Source organism: Ctenopharyngodon idella, chromosome 18 (assembly GCF_019924925.1).
Source record: "Ctenopharyngodon idella isolate HZGC_01 chromosome 18, HZGC01, whole genome shotgun sequence".
NCBI lineage: Eukaryota > Metazoa > Chordata > Actinopteri > Cypriniformes > Xenocyprididae > Ctenopharyngodon > Ctenopharyngodon idella.
In genome coordinates, this window is record NC_067237.1 from 16,512,517 (window position 1) to 16,536,477 (window position 23,961).

The 23,961-nt window shown below is 37.4% G+C and overlaps 2 protein-coding genes and 1 long non-coding RNA gene across 3 annotated transcripts in view; 2 read left to right on the forward strand and 1 right to left on the reverse strand.

Moving 5' to 3' along the window:
• The first annotated feature begins 4,153 nt into the window (after window positions 1-4,153).
• On the forward strand, window positions 4,154-12,759 carry LOC127500255 (vomeronasal type-2 receptor 1). The gene is given in 7 exon segments (XM_051871317.1): window positions 4,154-4,759; window positions 6,738-7,029; window positions 7,345-8,154; window positions 8,227-8,454; window positions 9,389-9,512; window positions 9,598-10,509; window positions 10,512-12,759. Coding segments are annotated over 7 exon segments (2,778 nt in total). The 5' UTR covers window positions 4,154-4,517; the 3' UTR covers window positions 10,682-12,759.
• Window positions 4,753-6,807, reverse strand: LOC127500256 (uncharacterized). Its single transcript, XR_007926288.1, has 3 exons — window positions 6,198-6,807; window positions 5,855-6,034; window positions 4,753-5,652 (listed from the first exon to the last, which is right to left on the reverse strand). It is a non-coding gene; the product is annotated as an uncharacterized LOC127500256 (long non-coding RNA).
• A 453-nt stretch (window positions 12,760-13,212) lies between the features above and the next one.
• Window positions 13,213-23,961, forward strand: part of kcnab1a (potassium voltage-gated channel subfamily A regulatory beta subunit 1a) — a 124,930-nt gene continuing 114,181 nt past the window's right edge. The window contains exons 1-2 of the mRNA XM_051870656.1: window positions 13,213-13,377; window positions 15,600-15,689. Coding sequence (XP_051726616.1) covers window positions 15,622-15,689 — 68 coding nt within the window. The 5' untranslated portion in view covers window positions 13,213-13,377; window positions 15,600-15,621. The remainder of the gene's footprint in view (window positions 13,378-15,599; window positions 15,690-23,961) is intronic.

A 23,961-nucleotide genomic window follows, 5' to 3' on the forward strand; every position in this document is an offset into this window, starting at 1 on the left:
GACTGGAAGGAAGAAATTGGGTAGGCAAAGGTGCACAAGCAACAGGGATGACCGCAAGCTTGACAATACTGTCAAGTAAAGCCGATTCAAACACTTGGGAGAGCTTCACAATGAGTAGAATGAAGCCGGAGTCAGCACATCAAGAGTCACCACACTCAGACATCTTCAGGAAAAGGACTACCAAGCCACTTCTGAACCAGAGACAATGTCAGAAGCATCTTACCTGGGCTAAGGAGAAAAAGAACTGGACAGTGAACAGTGGTCGAAAGTCCTCTTTTCAGATAAAAGTCAATTTTGCATTTCATGTTGAAATCATGGTCCCAGAGTCTGAAGGAAGACTGGAGAGGCACAGAATCCAAACTGCTTGAAGTCTAGTGTGAAGTTTCTGAAGTCAATAATGATTTGGGGGGGGCGTGACGTCTGCTGGTGTTGGTCCATTGTGTTTTATCAAGTGCAAAGTCAATGCAGCCATCTTCCAGGAGATTTTGAAGCACTTTATGCTTCCATCTGCTGACAAGCTTTATGGAGATGCTGATTTCCTTTTCCAGCAGGACTTTAGCACCTGCCCACAGTGCAAAAACCACTTCCAAGTGGTTTGCTGACCATGATATTACTGTGCTTTATTGGCCAGCCAATATGCCTGACCTGAATCTATGGGATATTTTCAAGAGAAAGATGAGAAACAGTCGATCCAACAATATACAGATGATCTGAAGGCTCAATAGTGCCTCAGCAGTGCCACAGGCTGATCACTTCCATGCCACACTTCACTGATGCAGTAATTTGGGCTAGGAGCAAGTCATTTGCTGTAATATGTCCTGCCGATCAAGTATTGAGTGCACAAAAGAACATACTTTAAAGAACTTTAACTTTTCTGTTTTGCAAATCCATTTTTTGATTGATTTTAGGAAATATTCTAATATTTTGAAATACTGGATTTTGGACTTTCATGAGCTGTACGCTCTAATCATCAAAATTTAAAAAAAAAACTTTTGAAATGTTTTACTTTACATGTAGGGAATCTAGAATACATGAAAGTTTCATTTTTAAAAATAATTTATAATAAAAAAATGAACTTTTTGATGATATTCTAATTATATGACCAGCACCTGTATATATACACTACCAGTCAAAAGTTTGGAAACATTACTGCTTCTCATGTTTTTGAACAAAGTCTCTTATGCTCATTAAGGCTGCATTTATTTCATAATAAATACAGAAAAAACAATAATATTGTGAAATATTATTACAGTTTAAAATTATGGTTTTCTATTTTAATATACTTTAAAATATAATTTATTCCTGTGATCAAAGCTGAATTTTCAGCATCATTACTCCAGTCTTCAGTGTCACATGATCCTTCAGAAATCATTCTAATATGATGATTTATTATCAATGTTGGAAACAGTTGTGCTGCTTAATATTATTTTATAACCTGTGATACTTTTTCAGGATTCTTTGATGAATAAAAAGTAAAAAAAAAAAATCAGCATTTATTTAAAATAGAAATCTTTTGTAACAATATACACTACTGTTCAAAAGTTTGGGGTCAGTAATTTTTTTTTTCTTTTTTTTTGAAAGAAATTAATACTTTTATTTAGCACGGATGTATTAAATTGATAAAAAGTGATAAAGATTTGTATTGTTAGAAAAGATATATATTTTGAATAAATGCTGTTCTATTTTAACCTTTTATTCATCAATGAATCCTGAAAAAAGTATCTGTTTTCAACGTTGATAATAAAATGATTTCTGATGGATCATGTGACACTGAAGACTGCAGTAATGATGCTGAAAATTCAGCTTTGATCACAGAAATAAATTATATTTTAAAGTATATTAAAATAGAAAACCATAATTTTAAATTGTAATAATATTTCACAATATTATTGTTTTTTTCTGTATTTATTATGAAATAAATGCAGCCTTAATGAGCATATGAGACTTCGTTCAAAAACATTAAAAATAGTAATGTTTACAAACTTTTGACCAGTAGTGTATATATATATATATATATACACTTTTTAACCACATATGCTCGTCTTGCACTGCTCTGCGATGCGTCACGCATTACGTAATCACGTTGGAAAGGTCACGCGTGACGTAGGTGGAAGTACAGATCCAGTGTTTACAAGTGAACGTGCAAAGACTAAGCCAAACGGCCTTTACAAAAAAAGGTACAATGATGTCGGACGATTTTGAAGTTTTCCAACGTGATTATGTAATGCGTGGCGCATCGCAGAGCAGTGCAAGACGAGCATTTGTGGTTAAAATGTATATAATTTTTATTGTTTTTAGAAAATGACCGATGGTTTCTCTAGATAAGACTCTTATTCCTCGTCTGGGATCGTGTAGAGCTCTTTGAAGCTGCACTGAAACTGACATTTGGACCTTCAACCCGTTGAACCCCAGTGAAGTCCACTATATGGAGAAAAATCCTGGAATGTTTTCCTCAAAAACCTTCATTTCTTTTTTGACTGAAGAAAGAAAGACATGAACATCTTGGATGACATGGGGGTGAGTAAATTATCAGGAAATTTTAATTCCTTCTACTATGGACTGATGTTTCATTGAAGCGTGAAGAGCAGATATTGTGTAACGTGAGGCTCTTGTTTGTGAACTACAGTGTGCTTGTGTGTGTTTCTCGCTTTCACTTGGGAAGAGGGTTCAGGTGTGTGTCGCTGTGCTGATTGAAGGACATGTAGTGACAAGCACATCCACAAACAGCAAGATCCCAGAGGAAAGTAAGGATACAGTATGAAGCCTGTTACAGAGCTAAACGGCAGGGGAGGTTCAAGCTCCAGAGCTGTCACCGAACAAGCTGAAGCATGCTGATCACAATTAAATCAAGCCCCACATCTTCATCCGTCTCTACAGTAACCGTCCCAGACTGTTTTCAGTCTTATTTTTTCACTGTTTCACTTTGATGTTCTTGGAGAGCCAAATAAGTCTAAAGAGTGCGAGAGAGTTACATAAAATATTAATAATGCAGCAAACATCATTCCCAAATACTGTTCAAAAGCAAACAAAATATATTCAAGTTGTCTATATTTTGCATATATTTGTCCATTTGACTAGATAATCTAGAGTATCTTCACAGAATACACAAACATAATTCATAATGTGATTATCAGAATTTTTCATGATTTATTATTTTTATTAGGCTATAATGTTTTAAACAATCATTTTATTAATTATTTGCTCCTGAAAAAGATCTTAAAAATGACTAAAAATATAAATAAAAAATGTAATCTTTATGAAGGCATTTTCCCCACAACTTTTTATCTAATTTGTTCATTTGCACTGCTAAGTTTGGGCTCAGTAAGATAATTTAATTTTATTTATTTATTTTTTTGAAAGCTGTGTCTTATGTATATCAAGCCAAGGTTGCATTTTTTTAAATATACACAAACACAGTAATAAACAACAACAACAACAAAAACGATACTGTGAAATATCATTACAATTTTAAATAACTGTAATATATTTAATATATTTTAAAATGTAATTTATTCCTGTGATGGCAAAGCTGAATATTCAGCATTTTTTTTTTTTTACAGGATTTTTTGATGAATAGAAAGTTCAAAACAACAGCATTTATTAGAAAAATAAAATTTTGTAACATTATATGTCTTTATTGTTATTTTTGATCAATTTATTACATCTTTGCTAAATAAAAGTAAGCTATTAATTTCTTCCAAAGGAAAAAAAGTAGACTTCAAAATTTTTAGAGGTAGCGTATGCCAAATACTTCAATATTTAATGTTTGACCAAAGTGCTGGGTAGTTTTATTTAACCCAACTATTGTTTAAAAATGACTGTATTGCTCGCTTAAAATGAACCTAAAATATGTTGGAAATTAAAATGCATTAATATGTTTAATAAATGAACATTTATTAATAAGTTTAATGAATAATTAAACAATAAACATTTATTAAATTGCTAATTAATAAATGTTCACCTTTAAATTATTATTGTTGCCTCTATAACTATGTCTGATTTTTAATTTCCAACATATTTTGGGTTCATTTTAAGTCAGCCATATAGTCATTTTTAAACAATAGTTGGGTCAAACATTTAACCCAATCACTGAGTTTGTCCATTTCCAACCCAACTTGGGTTGTTTTTAACCCAGCATTTTTTAGAATGTAAGATCAAATAATTGAAACGAATTCGCACTGTAACCTTAAAAACTAAAATACATATAATAATAATAGGCTAACATAAAGTAGCTGTAGATAATGTAAGATTATACATTTCTCTACAGTCTAAACTCATTACTAAATAGGCCTAAAATTCAGTATGATGAAGAGCAAAACAGTTGGGCATATTTGTAATTTTCGGTGGCATTTTGCCCTGCAGTGAATCCACAGCTTTGATCGGTTGTCTTATGCAATCTTCAGAGATCTCAGGAGAGATCATGGCAGCTCAGGCGTTGGTAATTCATACTGTCTGTTGAGCCTCTCCAACACAAACACATCAGAGCAGCCTGTCTTTTACATGTTCTTTCTCTAAAAATGGATTTAACCGGATTGAGATCCAAAGGACGACTTTTGTTAGTTTTGTGTGTAAGTTGTTACCTCTACACATCCACCGATGCTGAGGGGAGCTGCAAACTCAAGGCCAAGTTCAACCTGAGGGGTTATAAAGAAGTGGTGAAGAAGACGGTGGTTATCGGTGGCATGTTTCCAGTTCATCAACGCCTGGTTTCGACGGACAGCAACACCACGATCCCTCCAGAGTCCTCGGATTGCGAGGGGTAAGATACTCGATTTGACCTTTTACAAGCGAAAACAGCCTCGAGATTGCCTATTTTCAGACTGTCATTAGATCTGTCGATATTTGTCACATAAGTGCACTTAAACAAAACGTGCATACTTTTTAATTGCTTGTCGTTATTTGATAAATGTATATTATTACAGAAAAAAGATTAATTGCTTAATTGCCAACGCTTAATTTGTCTTAATTATTTCAAATCATCATTGATCACGCAAAATTAATTGAACTGTTGTCTAAGGAATAATTACAGTTTGTCCTCCCGAGACCACTTTTATATTCCATAATCAATGGAAAATAACTTGTACAACGCCAATCAACCTGCCTGGTACAATGACATCTAGTGGTACCAGTTGGTATTACACGTGGTTACACTTTATTTGGTTCACTTTAGACATTCTACTAACTATGGAAGCTTCTGCCGCTGAATAAAACAAAAAGATAATTGTGACTTTTTATCTCATAATTCTAACTTTTCTTTCTCACAATTGCGACTTTATATCTCGAAATTCTGACTTTTTTTCTCGTAATTCTGACTTTTTTCTTGCAATTGCGACGTTATCTCGAAATTATGACTTTTCTCGAAATTATGACTTTTTTTCTTGTAATTCTGACCTTTTTCTCGCAATTGTGACTTTATATCTCGAAATTCTGACTTTTTTCTTGCAATTGCGACTATATCCCGAAATTCTGATTTTTTTTCTCATAATTCTGACCTTTTTCTCGCAATTGCGAGTTTTTATCTCCAAATTCTTACTTTTTCTTGAAATTCTGACTTTTTTCTCACAATTGCGACTTTATATCTTAAATTCTGACTTTTTCTCGCAACTCTGACTTTTTTCTCGCAATTGCGAGTTTATATCTTGTAATTCTGACCTTTTTCTCGCAATTGCGACTTTATATCTCGAAATTCTGACTTTTTTTCTCGTAATTCTGACTTTTTTCTCACAATTGCGAGTTTATATCTCGTAATTGCTACTTTATATCTCCAAATTCTTACTTTTCTTGAAATTCTGACTTTTTCTCGCAACTCTGACTTTTTTCTCACAATTGCGAGTTTATATCTCGTAATTCTGACCTTTTTCTCGCAATTGCAACTTTATATCCCGAAATTCTGAATTTTTTTCTCATAATTCTGACCTTTTTCTTGCAATTGAGACTTTTTTCTCGCAATTGCTACTTTATATCTCCAAATTCTTACTTTTCTTGAAATTCTGACTTTTTTCTCACAATTGCGACTTTATATCTTAAATTCTGACTTTTTCTCGCAACTCTGACTTTTTTCTCGCAATTGCGACTTTATATCTTGAAATTCTGACTTTTTTCTCGTAATTCTGACTTTTTTCTCGCAATTGCGAGTTTATATCTCGTAATTCTGACCTTTTTCTCGCAATTGCGACTTTATATCTCGAAATTCTGACTTTTTTCTCGTAATTCTGACTTTTTTCTCGCAATTGCGAGTTTATATCTCGTTATTCTGACTTTTTTCTTGCAATTGCGACTTTATCTCGAAATTATGACTTTTCTTGAAATTCTGACTTTTTTTCTTGTAATTCTGACTTTTTTCTCACAATTGCGAGTTTATATCTCGTAATTCTGACCTTTTTCTCGCAATTGCAACTTTATATCCCGAAATTCTGAATTTTTTCTCATAATTCTGACCTTTTTCTCGCAATTGAGACTTTTTTCTCGCAATTGCTACTTTATATCTCCAAATTCTTACTTTTTCTCGAAATTCGGACTTTTTTCTCGCAATTGCAACTTTATATCTCGAAATTCTGACTTTCTTGCAATTGCGAGTTTATATCTCACAATTCTGACTTTATAACTGGATAGTGGAAGACTTACATTAAATCTAAACATTTCAGTCACAGATGAACTTGACTGAATAAGCTGAAATAATAATTCCGTCTTGAATCATGTCTGGGAAACACCACTCTAACATGTGAATTCCCCCTCAGCTTTAACTTCCGTACTTTCCGCTGGGCTCAGACCATGCTGTTTGCCTTGAATGAGATCAACAACAGAACGGACCTGCTACCCCTAACTGAGCTGGGCTACGTCATCTACGACTCCTGTTTCACCATTTCCAAAGCTGTGGAGGGAACGCTCACCTTCCTGACGGGGCAGGACGAGGCCGTGCCCAACTACCGCTGTGGGGACGGACCGCCTCTCTCTGCTTTGGTGGGAGCCGGAGGCTCGGATCTGTCCATAGCCACAGCCAGGATTCTTGGCCTCTACTATTTCCCACAAGTACCTTTCAACTATCACTGTATTTAGGCAATGACATGACCCTCATTTTTTGGTCCAAATCTATTAACATCTTAATCATTGAAAACTAGACATCATAAATTTAACCTTTTCTTGAAAATGGTATAAAAGCTTTTCAAAACTGTGTGAAAGCAGCATGAATAGAAAGAGTACATTTCTCAAAACTTGACACATTTAAAAATATGATTTGTCATTGACCTACTTGATAATTCATGTTCATGACCTTTTAGAAATCATTTTAGCAAGAATTCCAACCACAGATGCATCTGATCCGAATTTGTCTTTCCACTTCTCTAGATGAGTTACGCGTCCTCATGCTCAGTTCTTGAAAGCCGGTTTCAGTACCCCACCTTCCTCCGCACCATCCCCAGCGATGAGCACCAGTCTGTTGCAATGGCAAAACTAGTGCTCCATTTTGGCTGGACCTGGGTGGGTACCATCGCGGCCGAGGACGATTACGGGAAATACGGAATCAAGAGGTTCAAGGAGGTGGTGGAGGAGGCGGGAGTGTGCATATCCTTCTCCGAAACCCTCCCCAAGGTCTCCAACCCAGAGGCCATCGAGCGCATCGTGCAGGCAGTGCTGGATTCCACGGCTAAGATCATCGTGGTGTTCTCCTCTGACGTGGATCTGAGCCCACTAGTGGGGGAACTGCTGCGTAACAACGTCACCAACCGCACCTGGATCGCCAGCGAGGCCTGGGTCACGTCGGCCGCCATCTCCCGTCACCCCGACATACTGCCTGTCCTGGGAGGCACTATAGGGTTTGCGGTCAAGCGTGCGGAGATACCCGGCCTGAAAGAGCACCTGCTGAGCATTACTCCATATAACGACACGCTTACAGAAGAGTTTTGGGGGATAGTCTTTAACTGTTCTCTGAATTACACTCAAATTTTGAGAGGCATGAGGAGATGCACTGGAGAAGAGATGCTAGACAAGTTGAACAATACATACTCGGATGTGTCGCAGTTAAGGATTACGTATAACGTGTATAAGGCTGTATATGCCGTGGCACATGCCCTACATAACCTTGAGCACTGTGAAGATGGCAGTGGCCCATTTGAGAATGACACATGTGCTGACATTAACAAATTTGAGCCTTGGCAGGTATGACACACACAGACCGTGATGTACTTTTTGTTTTATCGTTTCATTTATAACTATGTGTTCTGCCTTTAGCTCATGTACTACCTGAAGAACCTGAGATTCACCGTCCCTCACACCGGAGAGGAGATATACTTCAATAATGGTGACGTGGACGGCTTTTATGAGATCTTAAACTGGCAGAGTGATTCAGACGGAGAGATCACATATACACACATTGGTTACTATAACAGCACTGCACCTCTCGACGAGATGTTGACTATAAATAATGCCTCCATCATATGGAACAATGATGTTCTGGAGGTGAGGATGTCATGCATGTAATTTAGTATGATCGTAAAATAGATTATATAATAATGACAGGGCTGTCAAAATATTTAATTGCAATTAATCTCTATTTTGTATGGAAGCTTGTTTCTGCCATTAAATAAAAATAAAATTGCAACTTTTTATCTCACAATTCTGACTTTATAAAGTTATAAAGTCAGAATTGCGTGAAAAAATACTGTTTTTTTTCTCTCAGAATTGCAAGTTTATATCTCACAATTTATAACTCGCAATTGTGAGAAAAAAGTCAGAATTGTGAGATAAAAGGTCGCAATTACCTTTTTTTATTTTTTTTATTAAGTGGAAGAAACAAACTTCCATATTTTTGTATATTTTTTAATGCTTTAGATTTCTTTTTAAACATCTATCTATCTACAGTATCTGTCTATCTATCAAATATTTATTATATATTTATAAGTATTATATGTAATTATTATAAGTAATATTTTAATATTTATTATATATTTCATAAGTATTTCATATCTATCTATCTATCTATCAAAACATTTAATATTTATTATATATTTTATAAGTATTATTATAATTATTATACTATTTTAATATTTATTATATAAGTATTTCATATCTATCTATCGAAACATTTAATATATTAATATTTATTATATATCATAAGTATTTCATATCTATCTATCTATTGAAACATTTAATATTTTAATATTTATAAATTTCATGTTATTCATATCTATCTATCTATCTATCTATCTATCAAAACATTTCATATTTTAAAATGTATTATAAATTTCATAAGTATTTCATATTTATCTATCTATGCATTATGTACAGTACAGTGTGTTAAGATAATCAACCGCCTAAAGTCTGACTCTCATTATTGCATGTGGAATCGTATAGAAGATAAACTGAAGAAACTGTTGTTTCTCTCGTGTTACAGACGCCGCGCTCTGTGTGCAGTGAACGCTGCCAGCCGGGCACCAGGATGGGTATCCGGCAGGGAGAACCGGTCTGTTGCTTCGACTGCATCCCCTGTGCAGATGGCGAGGTCTCGAACACGACAGGTCATGGGAATAAGGATCTTTGTTCAATCAGAGTGGTTCCTTTTAATAGTTTTGACTGAGTCAATTTTAACAACTCTTCCAACAGATGCACGAGGCTGTATCCAGTGCGACGAGGACTATTGGTCCAATGCCAATCACGACGAGTGTGTGCCAAAGACCATCGAGTTCCTGGACTTTACCGAACCTCTTGGGATCACGCTGATCGCCATCGCTGCATTTGGGGCTCTGGCTACGATTGTAGTCGCGGTCATCTTCTTGATTCACCTTAACACGCCTCTGGTGAAAGTCAACGACCCTCTGCTTACCTTCTCCTTGTTACTGGGTTTGGTGATCACCTTCCTCTGCTCCATTGTGTTCCTCGGTGAGCCTCAGATGTGGTCGTGCATGACCAGCCAGGTGGCGTTGGCCGTGGGCTTTGCTCTGTGCCTCTCTTCACTAATGGGCAAATCTGCTCTGCTCATGCTGAGAGCCAGAGCCGTAAAAGCTGTCAAAAATGCTACCAAGGCAGCTAAAGCAGCGGCGGCGGCCGCTGAGCAAAGTCCCGACACTGCCGTCATCGCCCCGGCTATTCCTCAGAAGAATGACGTGGACCCCATACATCCCAGACACCAGAGGGCGATAATGATAGTGTGCACCTTAATCCAAGCAGTAGCTTGCACCGTGTGGCTGATTCTGATGCCTCCACACCCTGTAAAGAACACAGCCGCCCAGAACATCAAGATCATCCTGGAGTGCGACACCGGAAACATCATCTTCATCTGCTCCATCTTCGCTTACGACATTCTTTTGGCTCTGCTGACTTTCGCTTTTGCTTTTGTGGCACGAAAGCTGGAAGACCACTTCAACGAGGGCAAGAGCGTGACCTTTGGCATGCTGGTGTTTTTCATCGTTTGGATCTCCTTCGTGCCCGCATACCTGAGCACGCGGGGGAAATTCATGGTGGCGGTACAAATCTTCGCAATCTTGGCATCAAGCTTCGGCCTGCTCGCGTGCGTCTTCATCCCAAGTGCTACGTGCTGCTCGTCAAACCGGAGAGGAACAAAGAGGAGATGATGATTCCTCGAGCCAAATCACGTGACGCAGCCGCCAACGGAAGCTCTGCATCGCTCGCCACCATCAGCAGCTCCGCCAATGCAACCGCTGTGTCCACCGTGTCTCTAGATGACTGAAGCCACTCCCCGAAAATGATCTACTGTGTCACTCTGAATCCAGAAGGCTTATGATATTGGACTTTTTCCAGGATTTTATATATAAATTTAGATCTAAGACAGAATAGGAATAACAGTAAAGGACTTTTAAGGGGGTTGTATTGTACTTACCATGTTATATGATGTCTACATATAATACAGTTTAGTTTTTATGACCATTTTTCGCCATCTCTAACCCCTAGCAGGCTGTTTTTATCTATTTATTGATTTGCTGTTGTACCTAAAACTGCAGAAAGTTTACATGTGAAATGAAGTACAGTGCTTTGCTGCACTTTTAATATCTGACTGCGGGTTTGCTGTCAAGTCCAATATCATTTTTAACAGCCCCATTCACATGTTTTCATCTGACATCATAAAGCTAGGGAGGAAACTAAGTTTCAATAAAATTATTCCCCCTGCAATCAAAATGTAAGGTTTTTTAGCTTTTAGTATGAATATGTTGAAGCCTTAAGGTTATGAATAAGCTGCTGTGTTCCAAAACAATGACAAAATTCGCATTTAGGAGATATAAGCATTCAAAACTGTACAGTCTCTCACTTCCACTAAAATGGATCATTGATTTTCATGACATCAGACATGGACTTAAGCTTCTCATCAAATCTTCTGTCCAATCAAATGCTCTCTAGAATCTTAAGTCCCGCCCCCTCCTACGCTATAAACAGACAAGCTGCGGCTGGTCATTTGTTCACACATTTACTAGTTTCTATATGGTGAATGGCACATAGTGCACTATATAGAGGAATAGGGAATGATTCAGACAGTGTAAATATGCTTTCCATTGACGCGATTGAAGTCCGTTGTCGCATTAGTGTCACGTGAACCCCTGCAGCGCGAGCACAGTCTGCTCCGGTCCAGAGCACAGAGCGATCATACGCGTGAGTCGGAATAGACCACAAAACGTTTGGACACATTTAAATTCTACAAACAATGCTATATTTTAAAGCAATATTGAGGAGAAACGGTTAGAGATTATGAGGAAAATTGGGTTTTACGAGCTTAACAGCTCTGGCCGAGCTGTGATCTAGACGAAACGCTATTGGCTATTTTGAAAAGTGGAGGGGCTTCTAGATATATCCTGTCGTGTCTAGCTGTTTCATTGGAAATTACGTCAACACAGTGAATAAATCTGCGCGTTCCAAGGCACTTAAGTGGGCTCAACCTACTGTAGAGGAGGAGCAAACAAAGTCAAAATATCAAACTTTAGAAGAAAGGTCCAACACTCATAATAAATAAATGAATCCACGTTAAACATGATACATACATTTAATAATAAATGAATCCATGAATTCTGTTAATGAGAAGACATTTTGAGAGTCACAGTTTTCATACTATATACACTAATTATATTTCAAATGGTCAGGGAAAATTTTATTCCTTTTTTTACACAACAGATACACTATAAAAGAGGGAAAAAAGGCAAATAAAGGGAAAACAGGAAAAAAAAATTCCCCATGATATGAGCATGCATTTGCACTCAGGGATGTTTTTATGACTAGTGTAGCTTAGCTGTTCAAATTACATGGGGGAAAAAAATGCATTTACTACATCTTAAAAAAATAAAACTAATCTTTTCAGAGCTAAATTTTAGTCTTAAAAGCATGGAAACAAAAAGGTAAATGTAATACTGATGTCTGCCAGCAGGTGGAAGCAGTGAACGTTCATAAACTGAGATCTCTGTGCACTGGAGATGACACAAATTAAACTGTCCTAGTTGTTCTCAGTTGTTATATAAAAGAATTATTGTAATAGTTTTGCTAACATACAATGAAGTATATTTTTGTGAACATTCTGTAAACTATGCTGTTACTTTATTTTTGAATTTGAAAATGAATTTTCAAATTTAGATTAGACTGGGTGTGTTTTAGATATATATGGGAGGCATCATGGATTCAAACACAAATTGCATCTAATGTGAACTGTTTAGAGCTACACTTAATTTTGAACAGGACTCTGCTGAAGTCTTCACTGTGTCGCTCGTAAACAATACTAATAAATTATGTATTGCTTTGTCTTTATCTTATTCATAAAATAAAGTTGCAGTGAACTACCAATATCCTGTTTTAATATACTAATTTTTTCAGTTACCATACACAGTGTGACTTCTTCAGTAATTTGGTGATTAAAACATCCCACGGACTCTTTTAACAGTTCATGCTCTATAGAACTAGTGATATGTGATTATTATTATCATCATCATTATTTTATATCTGTTAACTCTGATGCTACACTATAACTTTTCTTTGTTCAAAATGATAAAAATTTAAATAATGAGTCAATACATCATCAATCCTTCTTCCAAAATGTATTTTTGTCTTACTCTGATTCACTATGGTAAGCCTGTTATAAGTGTTTATATTTTAGACCTGTCGGGATGGTTTTCGCGGGAAATTGCGTACATACGTCACTCGCCTGTGCGCTCTCGTCATATCCGTAAATAAAGAAAAGCTGCTCTGGTTACTTTGAAGCTGTCTGGTGTGGGAGTGGCAGAGGTTAGTTGTCACAACGAGCGAGAAAGGTTGACATGAAGCAGCTAAATCTCCAACCTCTGCTCCGGAGAGTCACCCGTTTTAAAAAAACGCGGAACAGAGGAGAGACAGAGCTCGTAATAAAACAAGAATCGACATTGGCTTGGCTTTTTGGAGATGGCGAGAACTGAGGTATTTGAAATGTTGTAACATTAAACGCGGTGCGGAGATGATTGCGTTTTTATTACTCAACAGGTGAAAAAGTTATGTTATTGAACAGATAAATTGCCATATGTAGCTCTCAAACAGAGTTTATTGTAAAGCATTATCTTTTGTGGAGGATCATATTCATCCGCACAGTCACGCAGAGCCGAAGCACAACCAAAACACGTTCTTCCACAAAATGCATGCAGTTTTGTTTTTAACCGCTAGAGGGCCATAGACAGCAGAATGAAAAGTCTTCTAAAATTGACTGAACATTTTGAAAAATTTTAAGAAAAGAAAAATAAATTTAAATACTATATGAATACAATATAATTATGAATGCTGAAAAAATATCAATGAATCATTTGACTCAAATATAAGTTTTATTTACCTTTATAAAATTATAAAATTAGCTAAATATAAGCATTTTCATAGTAGTGTCTGACTTTTGGATCCCTCGGTATCTACTTAAATAAGACCAATGTTGCATCCTAAGGATGAACAATATTTACAGTGGTGTGTCAGAGAGAATGGGTGTGCATAGCTCACTTGATGCCACTCTAGATGCCTTGTGGAGTGATGATATTTTTCTATAATTGGATGTGTAACAACACACCCTCAGTAAGGAATAGCCCAGCGCGCCTGAGGAAGACTTTTGTAGTCTGTATGTGTGTGTGTGTGTGGGGGGGGTAACTTTGGCTGTGGTGTAAACAAAATGCTTAAATATGGTCTTGACAGAAAGGCCAAATGGTCATTCAACACTGGACTGACCACTGAAAACACTGAGCAGTGATAAAAGCAAACCGACCAGCCTGTCAAGGTATGATTTTAATAATTCATCATGTCTTTGTGAACAACTCATTAAAGGGGTGAGATTAATAATGAATGCAATCCAATGGGAGGTGTTGGGATGCATGTGCGTGCTACTATTTTGGAGGGTGGGATTCATGTCAGGGGTTGCCCTTCAGTTCACGGTGAATCTGCGGGGTTTCTTCTCCAACCTGTCAGATTACTGAACACTGTGCAGGCAGGTGCGTGCGATATATGAACTCAGAGTCAAAAATACAGGTTATGAGTTTGTAGGGGTGTATAAGGGTGGTGTGTAGGGGATTTGAACCCTCCCAAAGGAGGTCAAAACTAAACGGTTGAGGTGTGTGGTCGGGGATCTTAAAACATGCTTGCTAAACAGTTTCTTTGTACACATCACAAGTCTCAAAAAACAGATTTTGCACAATGCACTAAACTCTTTATTTCTGAAGCCGAGGTAACAGCCTTTTTAAATCCTTTTCACACTTGTTTAATGGTTGGCTAATCAAATATTTATATATGATGAACAGTTTACAAATGAAAAAACTTAAGATGTGCATGTTATTTTGTAGTTGATGTTAATGAATAAATAACCCTCTCAAGGGCATCTTTGTTTTATTTTATAATGACAGTTAAAAATAAATTCAATAACCATCCATCAAGCTCAAGTACTTTAAGTAGATAATCATCATTAACAGATTGTTGGAAACACAGTTGAACTGCTGAGAGGTTCTGAGAGATTTGCATTATTTGTCAGTAAGTGTTGTATCTTAAAGGGGACCTATAATGCCCCTTTTCACAAGATGTAATATAATATAATATTGAGTTTCAGCTCAAAATACCCCACAGATCATTTATTATAGCTTGTCAAATTTGCCCCTATTTGGGTGTGAGCAAAAACACGCCGTTTTTGTGTGTGTCCCTTTAAATGCAAATGAGCTGCTGCTTCCGGCCCCCTTTCCAGAAGAGGGCGGAGCTTTAGCTATCCATTTTTAGCTATCGAAGGTCAACTTCCAGGCTATCTAAGCTAACGAGAATCTAAATAGTGTTCAGTGCTCGTCTGTGAAGCCAGCGACAGAATAATTAGCATGCTTTGCTTGAACGTTTGCCATGGCGTTAGAACTGGTACACCGTTGTCTCTTGCGAAAACAAAATGACGGCACAGTGGGTGGAAACGTGCAGATTAAGGGGCGGTAATATTATAATGAGATCCCCTTCCTACGTCACTAGGGGAGTGAAATCTGAGCGGCTCGTTTTTTCACATGCTTGCAGAGAAAGGCTTACCAAAACAAAGTTACTGGGTTGACCTTTTTCACATTTTCTGGGTTGGGAGATGCACTGGAGACCTGATTATAGCACTTAAAATCAGATTTTCATGATATGTCCTCTTTAATGTTTTCCAGGTGGGTTAAATATCTAGATAAAATGGAGGCAGTACGAGATATGACAGATGATCCTGACAGATGTCGCAGAAGTTCAAAGTTGCCCTACAGGTGAGTAAAAAGCCTTTTGATGAATCATGATCACATCTAACATCTGCTGCAATGAAGACATTTAAAATTGTTGATCAAACTCTCATAGTGCGACATCCAGTCAAGCATTTTATGATGCATCAGGCTCAGATGCATTATAGCATTATGCAGCATTCCTGAAATGTTGCCATGTGGACATTTTTCATTTTGAGATACTTTCGAGACAGATGAGTAGAGCTGATAATTACATTCAACTGCTGTCATGGTAGATTAGTGTTTAAAAAGAGTCTGTCTTTGTCCAGCAGGAGGAGCTGCCCAATGATATTCACTGTCACTTGCTCTTCTCTCATTGTTGCTGAAGTGATGTGATGTGATTTGACTGCTGGATGGCAGTCATTTCACTCCATTCTCTCTCTTTGAGAGAAACTGACAGAACAAAGACTTTCATGTTAATCAGTTACACATCATATTGGATTACTGAAGCTGTAGAACACAGTGACAACATTATAAATGGAAGGAAATTATGGAAAAGGGAAAAAGGGGTAAAACGCACATTCTGTCAGTTGGTAAGCTTGTAGCATCGGCTTTTGAATCACATATTGACTTGCAAACCAATCCTGAAACCATTTCTTAAATACAAAAATAAATAAAGAAAAACAGTAAAATAAGAATTTATTGTAGATTATATGAACTATTTGCAAATAATATTTTTTATTTAAAATATGTACACATTCGCTCTTAATCATATGCATAGTATGCCTAAAATGTCTCTGTTGAAGTTTCTTGTCTCTTATTCACTCAGCCTGTAGGTCATACTGGTGATTTAAAGGATTAGTTCGCTTCAGAATTAAAATTTCCTGATAATTTACTCACCCCCATGTCATCCAAGATGTTCATGTCTTTCTTTCTTCAGTCGAAAAGAAATTTAGGTTTTTGAGGAAAACATTCCAGGATTTTTCTCCATATAGTGGACTTCACTGGGGTTCAACGGGTTGAAGGTCCAAATGTCAGTTTCAGTGCAGCTTCAAAGAGCTCTACATGATCCCAGATGAGGAATAAGGGTCTTATCTAGAGAAATCATCGGTCAATTTCTAAAAAAAATAAAAACTATATACTTTTTAACCACAAATGCTCGTCTTGAACTGCGATGCGCCACACATTACGTAATCACGTTGGAAAGGTCACGCGTGATGTAGGCGGTAGGGTGAATAACTCAAAATATTTTGAATAACTTCAAAATCGTCCGACATCGTTGTTTTACCTTTTTTTTCTTTTTTGTAAAGGCCGTTTGGCTTAGTCTTTGCACGTTTGCTTTGTAAACACTGGATCGGTACTTCCGCCTACGTCACGTGTGATCTTTCCAACGTGATTACGTAATGCGTGACGCATCGCAGAGCAGTGCAAAAAAGAGCATTTGTGGTTAAAAAGTATATACATTTTCGGTAGATGAGACACTTATTCTTTGGCTGGGATCGTGTAGAACCTTTTGAAGCTGCACTGAAACTACAATTTGGGACTTCAACCCCAGTGAAGTCCACTATATGGAGAAAAATCCTGGAATGTTTTCCTCAAAAACCTTAATTTCATTTCGACTGAAGGAAGACATAAACATCTTGGATGACATGGGGGTGAGTAAGTTATCAGGAAATTTGAATTCTGAAGTGAACTAATCCCTTAAAGTGGACTTTTTCTTTTTGGAATTTTCAGTGTGAACACACTACTCGCACTATTTATACTACAAAACGGCATAGAATAGTGAGCAAGTACACAAATTGGGATGCACCTTATGTTTTATAGCTGCCAAATAAGGAAGAACTGGCCTGTTCACTGTACCTCATAGTAACAATATCTAGATCTGAGAAATTTAAAAAGACTGAAATGTTTCAAGTCATGACAGGTATTGTCTTTAGTAGACTGATTTTATTTTTTTTTAATTACTCATTTATATCAGCAAGTCATTCTTACGAATTAACCCATATAATGTTAATACAGTTATTAATAAAGTTAATGGCCAACTGCTAAGTAACACTGTTATATTTACTCACCAAATCCTTGTTAGATTTGCACCCTGTGTGAAGGTGAGAAATGGTGCAGAATGAATCTAAAAGTGTGTGTGGAAAGTACTGGAGCCTGCGAACAGCTGTTCTGTCTGGTTAGAATGGCATACTGGAGTAATTAGACACCAGATTGTCAGGAAAGCTTTGCTACACAGTGGCTGAGAAGAATCTGTTTACCATTCAGGGCTTTGGGCATTTGCACACACTTCTTATTCCTTGCTCCTTCTCTTTCTCTCTTCCCGTACCATCTCTGATGCCTCCTCATGTGCACTAATTTTGGAAACTGCTGTGTTTTTTTCTGCTCTGCATATCCACTAGAGATAAAAACTGTTCCCTTGGCTCTTTTAGATAAGAGGCAGTCATCATTCCATTATCCCCCCCAACCCCTTGTTCATTTTAATCTTCACCCTTCACAACTGAAATAAAATCACTCGGCTGAATGAGAGCCCTTAGGACCAAGACAATTATGTTTGAAGCTCTCCTGGCTATGACTCAATATTATTTGGCTTGATGAATTATATCAGACTGCGTAACCTATTTGACCCCCACTCACACAGTGTCTGTGTGTTACAGAGGAGAACACGACCAGTCATTTCAATGCCAAACAGTGAAAACTGTCATAAGTGTTGATCTCAGAACAGAGTCCAGGGACAGACCAGAGATAAATGACAGAAAGTTAAATAGAAAGAAAATGGATTTCAACACTTCCATTTTCAATCTGAAAGATTTGCGATTTAGCATCACTTTATTCAAACTTCAGTCAAGATATAACAGCTGATTCCTGATTCAGTCTTTATCTTTTTCATAATCATGGCTCAGGTTATTGCTCACTCATTATCTTTCATTCCTTCTATCCTTTTCAGCATTGCTTAATTTCCTCTCTCATTCATTACAATGTTTGAGCGATGCATAGTTTTACTCTCAGGATAAAAACATCTTTTAATGTAGTACTTAGCAGGATATGAGACCATAAAACGTTCGCTTTGACGTGTCCAGTTTAAACAGCTCGCTTGTGCTTCTGTTCAGACTTCAGAAGGATCCCAGCGTCGGAAATAAGTGGATTGTTTATTTTAATGGCGTCCCGGAGTGTGTCTGAGGATTTTATGTTTGTTCGGAGCATTTGACTTCAGATTGTTTTGTAAATGAGGCACAGTGTAATGTAGAGTTTGCGAAGAAACTTTTGTTGAAAGATGAAGCAGCAACTGTATTGGATCTGACAACAGCTGTATCACAAACCATAAGTGAATGATTTCATAATGCTTTATCTTTATTATATGGATAATGTTTTCAAAACACTTATGCTGTGTCCGAAATCACATACTCTCTTGAGTAGGTTCTTATTTTTTGCGACCGCTAAAAAAAGTATGTTAGTATTCAAATGAATGTGTGTAGTATGAATGTAATCCAGACATACTACATTTGCCATGTTGTCATTATCATGTGACCTCCCAGCGTCAGTTGTGTCGCTTTACTTCCATTCACAAATCCTCTCCCATGGCCTCATGGGATAGTAAAGTGTCCATCGAATGCGCAGCTCAGAATCTCGTCTGAAGTAGTAGGTCATCCGGGTACTTTTTTGCCTACTTTTTTATGAGCACTGTGAATTCAGACATACTCCTTTTATCATACACTGTTTTTCACCTTCTGTATAGTATGGAAGTATGCGATTTTGGATTCAGCCTTACTCGTCTGCAATAGTGAGTGGGTGTTGATACTGTTTCCTATACAATGACGTTAGCCATTAGACCCCTTTAAAGGGGTCCTTGATTATGATTTCACTTTTTTAACTTTAGTTAGTGTGTAATGTTGCTGTTTGAGCATAAACCACGTCTGCAAAGTTACGACACTCAAAGTTCAATGCAAAGGGAGATATTTTATTTTACAGAAATCACTTTTTAAGGACTACAACAAACGGCTGGTAGGGACTACAACGAGCTTCTGCCCGAGTTGGTGACATCACAAACCCTAAAATTTACATAAACTCCACCCCCAAGAACACAACAAAGGGGGTGAGGCCATGTTGGGCTGCTTTAGAGAAGAGGAAGAGTTTCGCCGGACTGCTTCACAAACGAGGGTCAATTCAATGCTGGATTTGCACAAAAGATTAACATGACGGCACATGCTAGTCGATGAGTTGAATCAACTCCACAGCAACTACATAAATTTATCCACTAACCATTCAGAAACGTCCAGTTTCATTCTAACAGTTGTAGCTTCTTCCTGAGTCTCTCCATCAGTGTCAACGCCAGTTTGAACAATGTAAGGCTGAACACCGTTACTGACCATCCTCATTTTGGCTGTGTGAGATTCTCCAGCTTTGTTGTTGTTGAGCAACCTGAAGCGTGAGCCGTTAAAGCTCCGCCCTCTTCTGGAAAGGGGGCCGGGAGCAGCAGCTCATTTGCATTTAAAGGGACACACACAAAAACGGCGTGTTTTTGCTCACACCCAAATAGGGGCAAATTTGACAAGCTATAATAAATGATCTGTGGGGTATTTTGAGCTGAAACTTCACAGACACCAGAGACTTATATTACATCTTGTAAATATAGGTCACCTTTAAGATATTGTTGATTCAATTTGAATTACAACTCATGAATTAAAGGATTCCTAAATTCTCAATTTGTCCAATCATGATTCTCTAAGGAGGCTGTAAATTCAGACCCCTTCCTCTGGGAGATAGAATCATAGTCACGTATCTCATTTCTCTATTTCAAGGGCCACTTTTAAAGCCTCATGAGAAGTAACAGATATATTTTCCAGAATGATGTGTAAGTGATTGAGGAAGTGAATGGAGCTGTAGTAGATTTTTCTCTAGGGCCATATACATTTTCAGGGCTGGTCTACAGTGTGTCTGTTTGGGTTTTGTTTGCATGTGTGAGTGTAATTGTGATCTATGTTATGTTTGCTGTCATAGTAACAGGCTTTGTGATAGCATTTGAGCAATGGCACAGCAACTGTAGCAGTTTTAGCTTTGCAATACTGGGTGCAGAGGTCGTAACCTCGGTTGATGGATGTATGGAGAGACGTAATGGTCACCAGTGGAGGAGGAGTTTAGTTACTTTGTCTGGAACAAGTAACTCAAATGGTCACAAATACTTTCACCTCTGCCCCCATATATATGAGTGTTGCTGGGTAGGGTTGGGTATTGTTTGAATTTAAAAGATTCCGATTCTGCTTATCGATTCCGATACTTATCGATCACTAATTTCGTTTTCGTTTATTCTAAGTTTTATTTTCATTGTAGCTGAATACCATGAACAAAAATCTACAGGCTAATGAACACTTACACAAGGAACTTTTGCCTATGGTTTAAAAATACCATAGCAAAAACAACTAGCCTAAATAAATATTATAAATTTCAAGCATTATTAAAGACAAGTAAACACTTAAAAAACACACAAATAAATACAACTGAACAAAATATATGATTAAAATAAACAGTGTTTTAAGATTTTCAGGTATTCAGGTACAGAAACCGTAATCAAATGTAAATTACACTGCACTTTATAAATAAAATATACATTACAAATATAGTTACAAAAGTTATTCAGTCAAAAACAGCGAGTGAATTTTCTCTTTGTCTTTTGTTGTTTGATTAAATGTTATTATAGACACTTAAAGAGCTGCACGGATCCAATATAGTGTTACACATGCGTTTTCTTTCTCAACTGTCCATGTTTACTTAAGACATAACCAACGGTGTTTACGAGGATATTTTGACATATTCTTGTGTGTATTTTGGTGCGTTCAAGTCATGTCGAAAATAGCCTATTTACAAGCTGATCGCACATGAACGGCACCGCAAAGTCGTAAATATGAGTGGAAAGCTCGTAATTTTCTTTAATTCCCGATCTTTACGAGTTGGGGGCGTGTCTGTGAGAAACGTGGTGGAATACCACAATATTTATTTATAAGTATTTAGCAGTGACATTTCCAAGTTTTTTTTTATCTACAACAAAAAAGCTAATTCTCTGCACAAAATATAATGGCATTGTAATATAACAATATAATATGTAACAATAAAGTTTATAGTGGCTTCATAGATTAATTAAAAATGTTAAAAAAGCAAAACACACCTGATGCACATTCTTTGTTCTTCATTTTTTGGAAGTAGAGTTTAAAAAACTTGCTGTATTTTTGTGTAGTTAATAAGGAGAAGGTCCACCGCCATCTTGCTCTGACAACAGTGACTTGAACGCACCTGATGTTATAAACATAACTTCCCACCTGGTAAATACGAACTTCCCAGGAGGACTTGAACGCAACATTTGTCTGTTTAAGCGCAAAAAGACGCGGAAGTGAACTCAGTTCTACAGTATGAGAGGCGGCTTTCTGTGCGCACCTTTTGGGCGATTTCAAAACACTGCTTCATGAAGCTTCGAAGCTTTACAAATCTTTTGTTTCGAATCAGTGGTTTGAAGCGTGTGTCAAACTGTAAGCAAGTAACAGTAAGCAAGGCTTCGTTATGTCATAAGTGTTTTGAAATTTTAATGGTTCACCACTGGGGGGCGTGACTTTGGCAGTTTGATACACGCTCCGAACCACTGATTCGAAACAAAAGATTCATAAAGGTTCGAAGCTTCATGAAGCAGTGTTTTGAAATCGCCCATCACTAGATATTGTTGAATAAAGTCGTTATTTTGGGGTTTTTTTTTACACACAAAAAGTATTCTCGTTGCTTCATAACATTAAGGTAGAACCACTGTAGTCACATGAACTGTTTTAAATATGTCTTTAGTAGCTTTCTGGGTATTGAAAGTGTTAATTATCTTGCTGTCAATGGAGACCTCAATGAGCCATCGGATTTCATCAACAATATCTTAATTTGTGTTCCAAAGATGATCGAAGGTCTTACGGGTGTGGAACGACATGAGGGTGAGTAACTGACAGAATTTAAATTTTTGGGTGAACTAACCCTTTAAGTATCCGATTCCAGAATCGATCCCTGTGCACGAGTGTTTTAGCTTTACATTTTCAGCATATTGTTTCACACTCACCCGTAGCGTGAGAGGAGTCCGATATGCTTCAGACGTGAATGACAGCGTTCTCACCTTTGTCAAAGGGCCAAACGCTGACCTACTTGTGCTCCGGTTTCCTCTCCACGTCACATCCAAGGTCCACTCGACGGGGTTCTGGTTTCTTCAGCTTCTCCTTCTGCTAGCTCTCACTTTCCATCTCTCAAACCACTTTGCCCAAACCAAAAACCCACAGGCATATACTCTTAACCCCAATCATCAGCCAGACCAGATAGACGTTACCTGTATCAATTATTAAGCCTTAAGTATAGCACTCATCTTTGGAAATGTGACCCGTGAGATCAGGGCCTGTGGGGTGCGGAGAATATCTGAAAGAGCGGCATTGAGTTACTCTAAAATTCATATTTGATTACCCATTAATTCCTAAGTGATAAAGCAAGGTGATACTGGAGCTTATTGTGAATATTGTGTGTAAATATCATATTTGCGCACATTCGGGTTTGTGCTAGGCACTTGCTCACATCTCATCACCTCGTTTTTTTGCTATAGTTTTTGTGTTTTTCTGCTTGAATTTGATCTGAGCATTGGCACACTTCTGACAGGAGCTTTGATGGACTCAGAGAACATCGATCACTCCTGTTTTTCACCCATTGGCATGTATGCATGCACATTGCTGAAATTGATTAAGAGAGCCTGTCTTGGGACGTCCTTTTCTGTAACCTTCAGGTGAGAGACTTTCAAGTTGCTTTCAAACTCCTCTACTCAAGCATGAAATAAGGTTTCATACTCTTCTAAAGTTCTTGAGAGGAAATTTTAACAACATACAACTTTTTTTTTTTTGCTGACAATCAGAGGGAGGATTAATTTTCATGCTGATTTTGGTGGCAGGGAAAGACAAATTTCTGGGGAAGCAAGCAAGTAATTTGCTGAAAGATTTCCTTATTAATCTCAGCTGGACCCTTGAGGTAAGCATGGATTGATTAGGCAGATCATAAAACACCCAAAGGGCCTAAAATTGCTTCAAACTGAGCATTTAAAAACATGCTAATGATACATTTTATTTTTTTCTGTATAGGAAGCAGATGTTCAGGTGTGTGTGTCTGTGTGAAAGTGAATAGGTTGCAAGTTACAGCAGTCTTAGACATGTGTTACGAGGCTCATCCTTACTTCATCACAGTACCAAACCTATATCTTAGCAGCAAAACCGCTGGTCTTGTGACATGATAGAAATGGTGCAAAGACCCAAAGGATAAATATAGA